The sequence below is a fragment of the Etheostoma spectabile genome, chromosome 12 (assembly GCF_008692095.1).
Source record: "Etheostoma spectabile isolate EspeVRDwgs_2016 chromosome 12, UIUC_Espe_1.0, whole genome shotgun sequence".
NCBI lineage: Eukaryota > Metazoa > Chordata > Actinopteri > Perciformes > Percidae > Etheostoma > Etheostoma spectabile.
The window spans coordinates 16,831,581-16,841,529 of NC_045744.1; the positions used below are offsets into that span (position 1 = coordinate 16,831,581).

Genomic DNA, 9,949 nt, shown 5'->3' on the forward strand with positions numbered 1-9,949 from the left:
CTTCTCTATTTGTGACAGGATGATGACTTTAGGTGCAGCTATTTTTTTGTATTCTCTTTTCTTTTCAGGATAAGGTTTACTTTATAATGTGTGTCTATTTGTTTAAAGGTTTAAAATTATTTATTTACCTTTTTGTAACCACAAGAAGATGTTAGGGTGCGTGGGTTGTGGGGTGGAGTGGGATTTGTTTTTGTTGCGTAACGTCTGTTAAATACCGATAAATCGGACCTAACAAAAAAGTATTAATAAAAGGAGTGAAATAACCATTTCAGTGCTTTGCAACGATTCTCCCCTCAGACTAACAGTTTTGTGAGAGCCAAAGCAGAACTGGAGCTGGCCCAGTATATGTTGAAATCAGATGGTTTGATGCTTCATCCTGAGTTCCTGCAGCGCCTGCGCTCCTTGCCACAGTCCTACGTTTATGGGGAATACAGAGAGATCTACAGGGACTACGGTACCCACTACATCACAGAGGCAGCCCTTGGAGGAGACTTTGAGCACACCATTATCCTGAACAAGGAAAAGCTTGAGAAGACAGGTAATAAATATTAGCATCTGCCAAACTGGAGTCATGGTGGTCTCAAACAAAGTTTGATTTAATTGCTAAATTTCTTAATTTACTACAAGTCGCAAGGATGCAGTAAGATAATTATAATGATCAGATAATGGGGTTCTGGCAATGGCAGTGGCATCATCTCTATCCTGTCATCCTTAACACTGACACTAGTGATTAATAAGATGAACCATTGCATTGAAATGTTGACAATAAATTTCTTGAATATAATGTTGACAGGTAGTAACCATCCCCTATCTTTGTTGTTCTAGATTATTCTTTGGACGACTACAAACGCTGTACGGAGGCAGGCCTTAAGGTTGGGGCCAACATTGAAGGTGTTTATGTGTCTGTGGGAGTTGCAGGTGGATCTTGTGATGGTGTGCTGAATGAGATGGGAGGTGAGGTCCAACGTTTCATCAAATTTTTTCCAGATTATGTTCTGTTTTACATCAGACACATGAACTGATGCTAAAAATCTAAAGTCCTTTTGTCTCCTCCCCCTCCCTCCAGAGGACACAGTAAATGGCCGCATGGTGGAGGACTTTGTTGCTATTGTAAGGGGTGGAAGTAGTGAATCCGTCTCTGCTTTGGTGTCTAAAAAGCTTCCCACCCCGCAGCTAATGGGGCTCTGGGGCGAAGGCGTGCAGTTTAACCCCGACTTCATTCGCAAAACAGTGAGTGCCTCTGTCTCTTTACTAAACAAACTTGTCTATTTCTGTTTTTATTAATATTACAAGTTATAATCCCAATGATAATTCTCTCTTATCTGTGTTTCCTGTCTCGTACTCTTGTGAGATTACCACAATTAACTCTTTTTCTTCTTCCTTTAAACTTCTCCATCTCAATTTGAAGCTGTAATACTGTACAGTGTACAGTGACTACAGCAATTGATGCAGAAAGATGTAAAAAAAGACTTGGTCAGCAGTGCTACCAGGATTGGCACAATTACAAACAAGTACATCTGGAATACAAATTGAAAAAGATGCCAATTTAAATTGTGCCAAATACAAATGTTCAAGTTTCAGCACTTGTGGAGCAGTTGGCTCTATAAAAAAAAGAATCAAATTTTGAGCAGTATATATTAAGCTCAAAGGTTCCATGACATGGTGCTCTTTGGATGCCTTGGTGCAGAATTACAGGCACTAGAACCAGTCCCACAATGAGCTTTCCTTAGTATGTGCCATTTCTGAGTCTGGTCTGTAGCTCTTGAGGACGACGGGGGGGGGGCAAGGTGGTGGCTTGGGGTGTGGCCTTACCAACTGCCACTTTGCCATGATGTCTCTCTCTCATTGGTGGGCCAAATTTTTCTGGGAGGGCAGAGAAAAGGGAAGTAACATTGCCCCTTATGATGTCATAAGGGGCAAGATTCAAGCTTGCTCCCATTTGAGCTTTCATTTTTTCGAAGGCAGAGCAGGATACCCAGGGCTCGGTTTATACCTGTTGCCATATCTAGCCACTGGGGGACCATAGGCAGGCTGGTGTGTGTTGTGTTTCATAAAGTGAAATTTTCATGCCATGGGACCTTTAATAATACCATTTGCTTCTCATTAGACAAAACCGCTGTATGAGCTGGTGACCTCCAGGGACTTTTCCCAGGATGCCACCCTGAAAAGAAACCTGAAGAAAGCACTGTCAGAGTACCTGGCAGAGGCTAGTCCGTGTCGATGTGCTCCCTGCCTCAACAACGGCGTGGCCGTTTTGAAAGGTACCTCAGAGGATATTATTAGTTGGTGTTTATCACAATTTTCTTTACCTGTTTTCCATCCATGTTTGACTGAAAACTCATTGCATTAATCCTTTTCTTAGCAACGTTTTGTTTTAACTCACATTTTGTGCTAAAGCTTAAGGTTTAGTTGAACATTAAAGGGACAATTCATTCCAAAAATACACATTTTTCCTATTTACCTGTGATGCTATTTTCAATTTTGGATCATCCTGGTGTACGTTGCCCAGTGTTCATGATGTCTGCCTTTTCTTGAATATTATGCAACTAGATGGAACATGGCTTGTGGTGCTCAAAGCGCCAAAAACACATTTGAAACACACAATAGCAGTGTCTTTTTCTAGAAATCCTGACCTGGTAACTCAAGATGATCCACAGACCTAGTTGGGAGCAGTTTCATGTAGGAACTATTCTCTTCTAGTTAAACTACACCCCCCAACTGCATCACCAACAGGAGGAAGCACACGCCTGGACGAGAGGCTTGTGGCTGTGATGCTGCGAGTTGTAAACATGAAATTCGTCCCTGTCTGCTGAGCTGTAGCGTTCACTAGCTCAGGTGATATAGCAGTATCCTTTAGCTGCAGTTACAGCTCAGCCGAGGAGGATGAGTCTCTCTTTCATGAGTGTGCTTCCTTCTGCATGTTGATAAGACCAGGATAGTTCAGTAGTAAGAAAACATCTCCAACACTGGGAAACTCTCACAAAAACAATAATAAACAGGATAAACAGCACAGATAAACAGATAAGAGATAACATATATTGTTTTTTTTATTTTTGGGTCAAATGTCCCTTTGGGTGAACTTTATAATCCTCAACAGATGACCAAGAAAGCTTGTAACACTAACAGAACTTGTCTCTGGAGTTTTTGTTCATAAACACAAAAAAATAGTGTGCAAAGTGGCTATTTTTATGTTTATAGTGGTGCTAATGATATCAGTGATAATGATGATTGTTTATCTACCTCAACAGGCACCAGGTGTGACTGTGTGTGTCCTGTTGGCTACTCTGGACGAGGCTGTGAGATCACTACTAGGCCAAAAGGTTAGCTTTAAAGATCCAAAATGTTAAACACTGCATCCAACATTATTTGTCTTTCATTGCACTAAAACTGACTGAGATATTGTCATTATGGCTTGCATCATGACATGACATGTGATGTGGCCCCTTCTGACAGATGTATCCATTGATGGCAGCTGGAGCTGCTGGGGCGCGTGGTCATCCTGCAGTGGAAGAACAATGATGAGGAGTCGACAGTGTAACAACCCAGCACCTAGCAATGGAGGCCTGGCGTGCAGAGGACTGCAGCAAGAGTCTACTGAATGCATTTAAACAGTCCTGAGAGAAAAATTAATAAAAACCCTCCATGAAAAATGAACTTTGGTCTGTGTTGTTTGTCTTTTTTTTTTTTGACTGCCTGGTGTGACATAATGAATCATGTTTGAATAAAAACGGACTTGACTTGAATGGATATCTTCAATGAATATTTTATAAAGAATGGTAAACCATGTCCCTTTTTGTAGCCTCAAAGCATTTAACTAGAGCTGCTTTAAGCATTGACCTGGATTCAGCTCATGTTACCCAAATATAACCTTTACACATAGAAAGCATCCAAAGTTAAAAATTTCACCATTGTGCTTAGAACAAGCTCAGACAGAAACACACAACACACACACGCAGCACACACACACACACACACACACACACACACACACACACACACACACACACACACACACACACACACACACACACACACACACACACACACCACACACATTTCAATTTGATATTAGACTCACACATTTATAAAGGTATTGTGGAGGAGCAGTTTTTATTCATTTAAAAAACTACTTTGATTATGCTTACTTAGCACTCAAAAGCATTTCCACTCTGGAATGTGATTGAATTTAACAGCGCCGAGTCTGAGAGGAGGAGCCCAGGCAGGTTGCTCCGCCCCCATCAGGTGCAGGATTGTTACAGGTTCTGGTCCGAGTCTTCCTCCCCGATCCACAGGAAGACCAGGCCCCCCAGCACGACCACGACCCATCTGTCTTGGTATCTATTGAAGAAAAATGCAGGGAGTTTAAGCTGAGTTTAAAAAGCATATAGATTCAGAAACAGGATATGTCTGCACAATGTCATTACTCCAACGCATCCTCTGAACAAGGAGCAAGTGAAACATGCAGCATCTAAGTCTCTGACGGAAAATATATTCAATACAGTTTATATAACACCATAGTCCCTTTCAATCGGTTTAAGAAAACACTCCTGCCCATGTGAGAAAAACTGTTATGGTTTGCACTTGTTTTGCACTTTTTACTCCTCTACGTTTCACTGAAAGCTTTAATTACCTGTTACTTCACAAAAAAGGTCTGGATGCGTTAGATCACCAGCAGCAACATAATCTATAATGATTATAGATATTAATTTAATGTAAAATTATTTTAATGGAATATGTATCCTTCATAGAGTTTTTGCTTTTATTTAAACAGTTTGATATTTTGGGAAATATGCATATTTGCCTAGCAACCTCACACACACCAAGCAAGGAAGCATGTTATTTTTACAGATTTAAGTTTTTGTGCAGAATACACAAAACAAGATAAATACATGTAAAATGTTAATTAGTGAGCTTTAGTGGGGCTGGTAGTCAGATCTCTTTTTACTTTTGGACACAGCAAGGCCAGCTGTTCCTCACTGATTTGAGTCTTTATGCTAAGCTAAGCTAACTGTGTCCTGTCTCCAGCTTCGCATGCAACATGGTGTTGATCTTATCATCTAACTTTAAGCTAGAAAGTGAATGATTATGTAACCCAAAATGTAAAAATGTTCCTTTATTTAAGGAAATGATGTGAAATGTGTTTACCTCCACTGTTTTAACTTCTGTCAAAGTCTCACCTCGTCTGAGAGTCTCTTCACAGGCCTCTCCCGAGAAGCCTGACTTACAGATGCACTTACAGGAGGTACCCATGAGGACAGGGATGCCGTTGTGCCTGCAGGGGGCGCAGCGACAGGGGTCAAACTGCTGCTGGTACTCATCCCAGCCTCTCTCCAAGTTGGCCAGTCTCGCACCTACATGGTCAGCCACTGTGCTGAAGCGCACTAGCTCATAAATTGGCATTGTCTGGGTCATGAGGCAGGAAGGAGAAAGAGAAAAAAGTTTTTAAAAAAAACAAACAAAAAAACTTAAGAAGTAGGGATGGAAATCACCAAAGGCCCCATACAATATCATCATGATACTTGTGCGATATTATTGCAATTTTAAACATATTGTAATATTCTGCGATATGTATATACCTGTATACCTGTATATATATACCTGTTTTCCAACTTCAAATTATAACCCATAAAGCAAAACTTTGTCAACATTTGTTTTGTATAGAACAAAAAAATGTCTCTGGTTTGTTCACCTCACCTCAGTTACATCAAGTGGACTGAAAAGCATGTAACCAATTTATTCTAGTACCCAAAGGTTTAATTCTCTTGTGCGATTTATACAATAAAAGATCAATACTTGGCGTCCGTGTGTCAATACAGTATTGCCAAGGAAAATGTTGCGATACAATGCAGCACTGATCTCCCCCCCCCCCCCCTTCCAACCCCACACCCCACACCCACACCCACTAAAAAGCAGATGACCACACCAGCATAGGCACAAAGGCAGTGTGTGGTTACAGATTGAGAAGGTACAACTTTGTTTTGTTTTTCTTCTGTTCACAGCATGTTATGTCAAATCATCTTCCGTTATGTCACCTCATATTCGATGAGTGTTGGGTTGTATTTGAGGGTCGCTCCCCAGTTTTTGTAGGTGTCATTGTTCCTGATAGCCAACAGGCCACTGCTGCTGTGTGTGACTCCCCCCTTCACTAGAGTATAAATGTCCTCAATCACAGATGAACTAGAGCTCGAGCCTACATTTAAAAAAAGAAAAAAAGAATGACTTTTTAACTCTGATAACACCGTACTGTAACCATCCTTTAATGAAATTTTACAGATAAAGCTTATACACTTAATAGAATTTCAATGACTAACCTTTATCATACGTTCCTGTTTTTTCGCAATGCTCGCCACTCACTTTGAGATTTGCTGAGCTAGTTTTTGTCAAGGATTCGCTCAAACCAATAGAGGCACCAATGCAGCCACCAATTTGTTCACTGTTAATATCTGTGAGAGTTAGGGAAGATAATGAAACAAAGGTTAATTTGCATTACATTATCTCTTAGATGACATTGATTATTAACAAACTGAAAAGCCCACAGTACTTGATTTCGCCATAGATGTTTTGTTGACAACCACAACATACTCAAGGGTTCCTCCCATAATTCCCTCTGTGACATAGTGGGTGCCAAATGTGCGGAAGAAGTGGGAGCAACTCCCAAAGTCGTACTGCTCAGGGAGCTCCATGAGCGAAACGTAGAAATCTTCATGAAGCATCAGCTTATTACTTCTCATTTTGAAGAGGGCTGTTTTCACTTTAGACCAAAGCCTAATGAACCCGAGGTCCTGAGGAAAAAAAGATTTTTTTCAAGATTTTAAAGAGTAAAGGGATTTTTCTTGTTTTCAGAGGTAGAACTAGTAATTGAAAAAGTTTTTATAAAACTTTAACTTATTACACATCAAATAATGTCCTTTCTTGAGGCTACAAACATTTACGGTAACACTTTTTACTGGAGCAAGACATTTGGGGATTGGGTATATAAGTTTCAAATGCAAACAGGAGAGTGTATATAGGGGGACACAGAACAACTGTAGGCCTCAAAAATCAAGAAACTCTGACCTCAAACAATTAATAGTGATATACTTAAAACAAACAAATCTAATTGTGCTTGTCATCATGTAGAACATGTTGAACGTTGTCAATAGATCATACCTGGCTTTTATGCTGTGTTATGTTCTTGAAAAACTCAAATTCACTACTTCCACTCAGCCCCACTTCCACGTTACTGACCCCAACTGTGACTCCGGCACTGGAAGAACCCATGGTTTTACTTGCATCAAGAAGGCTCGCTGTATCTTCATAGTATTCGTGAGAGCCCTCGGACGTAGCTTGAGCCTGTACAAGGTTAAACTTTATGTCAAAATGTCTTTGTTTAAACAGCCCATTTATTGAGAAATAAATCACAACATTACCACAAAGCGGTAGGTGTGGTAGTTGTAAGGTTTCCTGTAGTTCTTCTCATCTTCATTATAGTGCAGGTTTTCGCAGAAAGCATCATAGGTAAATTTCCGCCATTCGCCATTATAGACATATTCACACATTCCTCCAAAGTAACCCGGGTCAAGTACATGATCCACAAAGTCTCCACTCAAGACGTTGTAGCTGGGCAAAGTAGAATCATTCAAATGAGTCATTAGGTGAGGATAATAAAGATTAAATGAGACACAGCGGCGTACCTGGTAATTCATTTGCATTGCTTTTAAAACCAGCATCAGTGTGATTAAAAACTATGTGAAGTGGATAATAGCAATGACATTTGTAATAAGGTGCAGTATTTACCCCTGAGTGCCACGTTCAGCACCAGGGATTGGCAGTAGAGTGGAACACTTGTCATCTCGCCGGGTGAAGACTTCACAGCCCTCTTCATCAGAGAAATCATCACAGTCTGACTCTCCATTACAGCGAAGGGACTGGCTGATGCAGCGCCCTGGATAGACAGAGAGACAGATTTACATGCACTGCACTTTCACGCACTATCAAACAAAACCATCATCAGCTTGAAGAGAATATGTTGTGTTTTATCCAGAATATGTCGTGTGTTGATGGGACTCGCCTGTTTCCTTGCAGGTAAAGCTCTCTCCACAGTAATCTGTCACCATACACGGTGTTGTTACTGTTGGACATGCCAGCTTCTCCCACAGTGTCCCAATGCACTCTGTGCCACCAAACTGTGAGGGTTTCACCATGTATCGGAAATGGACCTAAGACAAAGTTAAAAACGAGTTTTCTCTTTAAATCACTCAGTACGTCCATTCCTGTGCACCATTGTCGAGATATACAGTAGATTCATGCAGAAACACTGTAGCAGTAAGCCATGTGGCATTATGTTTATAGTGGTGCAGTTAAAATCATACAGCCTTAATTCAATAATTGTTCATTTTTACATTCCATATAAGTTGCTAATATTTGATAGAGCCAAAGATCAGTTACAAAGGATTTAAGTATTGTCAAACCAAGGCCTACTTTTATTGACCTCATTTAAGCAGAAGTACTGATTTAGGATAACCATTGCTCCCTTTGGACCTATTGAATATTTCATCCATGTATTGATCTGTGCTACCAGACAGAAAACTGTCTGAACCTCCACTGTTTTTTGGGGGGGAGATCTAGTTTTACAATTGCCAGGCAGGGCTGTAGTCAAGTCCACCTTTCTTGAAACCAAGACCAGTCCAAGACCAGGACTAGTCGGCGCCGAGTCAAGACTGATTCCAAAAAAGTTTGAGTCCAAGTCATGACCGAGTCCAACAACAGACAGTCAATACGGAGACAGAAAAAAAATATATTCTCTTTAAGACCACCTACTTACCTGTTTGTAGTTTATGTAATGTGAGAGACAGTTAATATTCTATTTTAAGATGCTAATTTGCTTTATAATTTGTAATAATCAAAAAGCTAGTGCAGAGTAACACACTATAGGATCAGATTAGGCCATTTTACTTACCTAAAATATAAAATGGAAATGTTCCCATTCTTGAACTTATTACTTGTCCTGAAGAATTGATAGTACAAACTGCTTGCTGCCATTGTGTTTGTGGCCAAAATGAAAATGATTGATGCCTGATTGTTGTTTTATATGACGCAGTCCGGCGTTAACCAGACGACCAATGCCTGTTCTAGATGGATTGGAAGTAAACCAATATGAATGGCTTTGTTTTCAAGTCCCATGGCCAAGTCCGAGACAAGACACAAGCCACCCATAATATGAGTTTTAATTATAATTTTCATTCAACATCTTTGAATGACTAATTCATGCAATTAAAAAAAAAAAATGCCATTACCTTTTTGTCTGTGCAAGAGTTACAAGAAGTCCAAGATGACCAGCTCCCCAAATTACAGTTGATGGGTATTGGCCTGTTTACAGCTCTGGCCCTCCTCAGCCCAGCCCAACTGGTGCCCAAGTAATATGTGTTATCATCTCAGTTTCTCTTCTAATACCCATGGTGCACAGGATATATTAAATCACTGCTTTCAAGGTGTTACATGTGAACGTAAAATATGTTGAAGCGAGAAATACTGCACCTGCTATCAGCAGTTGTCCATGGCCTCCTGGATGCATTCACAACTGGGTTAAAATTGACCGACAGATGCAGTGTGCATAAAGTCAAGAGTAAATGAACAAATATCTCCATACTGAAAATGATCAGCTTGTCCTTTAGATTAAAATGCCATGACAAAACAGCCGTTGTGTGGTGGCTTCTACCACTGCAATGTTGACCAACCACAGTGAATGATTGATCAGGAGTAAACACAGGCTCTTACAACAGCTGGGGAAGTTTTTTTTTTTTTTTTTTAATGATCTATTACCCCCATTCCTCAACTACACCCTCGCACTCCAATCCAGCTAGAACTTGTTGTCCCAACAAGCACTTTTAATGTAACTACAGAAAAAGTACTTTGAACACCTCAAACTGAAACAATTTTGGTTTTCTTTTTACTTTATCTGCAGTTAGGT

At 40.3% G+C, this 9,949-nt stretch overlaps 2 protein-coding genes across 2 annotated transcripts in view; one reads left to right on the top strand and one right to left on the bottom strand.

Annotated features, from left to right (window-relative positions):
- Window positions 1-3,654, top strand: part of LOC116699328 (complement component C8 beta chain) — a 55,911-nt gene extending 52,257 nt beyond the window's left edge. The window contains exons 20-25 of the mRNA XM_032531861.1: window positions 298-538; window positions 826-954; window positions 1,067-1,230; window positions 2,108-2,261; window positions 3,249-3,320; window positions 3,454-3,654. Of these exons, the coding sequence (XP_032387752.1) occupies window positions 298-538; window positions 826-954; window positions 1,067-1,230; window positions 2,108-2,261; window positions 3,249-3,320; window positions 3,454-3,608 (915 nt within the window). The 3' untranslated portion in view covers window positions 3,609-3,654. The remainder of the gene's footprint in view (window positions 1-297; window positions 539-825; window positions 955-1,066; window positions 1,231-2,107; window positions 2,262-3,248; window positions 3,321-3,453) is intronic.
- Window positions 3,655-4,107: 453 nt separating this feature from the next.
- On the bottom strand, window positions 4,108-9,749 carry c8a (complement component 8, alpha polypeptide). The gene is made up of 11 exons (XM_032531707.1): window positions 9,517-9,749; window positions 9,276-9,384; window positions 8,051-8,198; window positions 7,777-7,924; window positions 7,410-7,599; window positions 7,150-7,332; window positions 6,542-6,782; window positions 6,312-6,443; window positions 6,033-6,190; window positions 5,178-5,403; window positions 4,108-4,338 (listed from the first exon to the last, which is right to left on the bottom strand). Exons 1-11 carry the CDS (start codon window positions 9,624-9,626, stop codon window positions 4,187-4,189), a joined length of 1,797 nt encoding a protein of 598 aa, XP_032387598.1. The 5' UTR covers window positions 9,627-9,749; the 3' UTR covers window positions 4,108-4,186.
- Window positions 9,750-9,949: the final 200 nt, after the last annotated feature.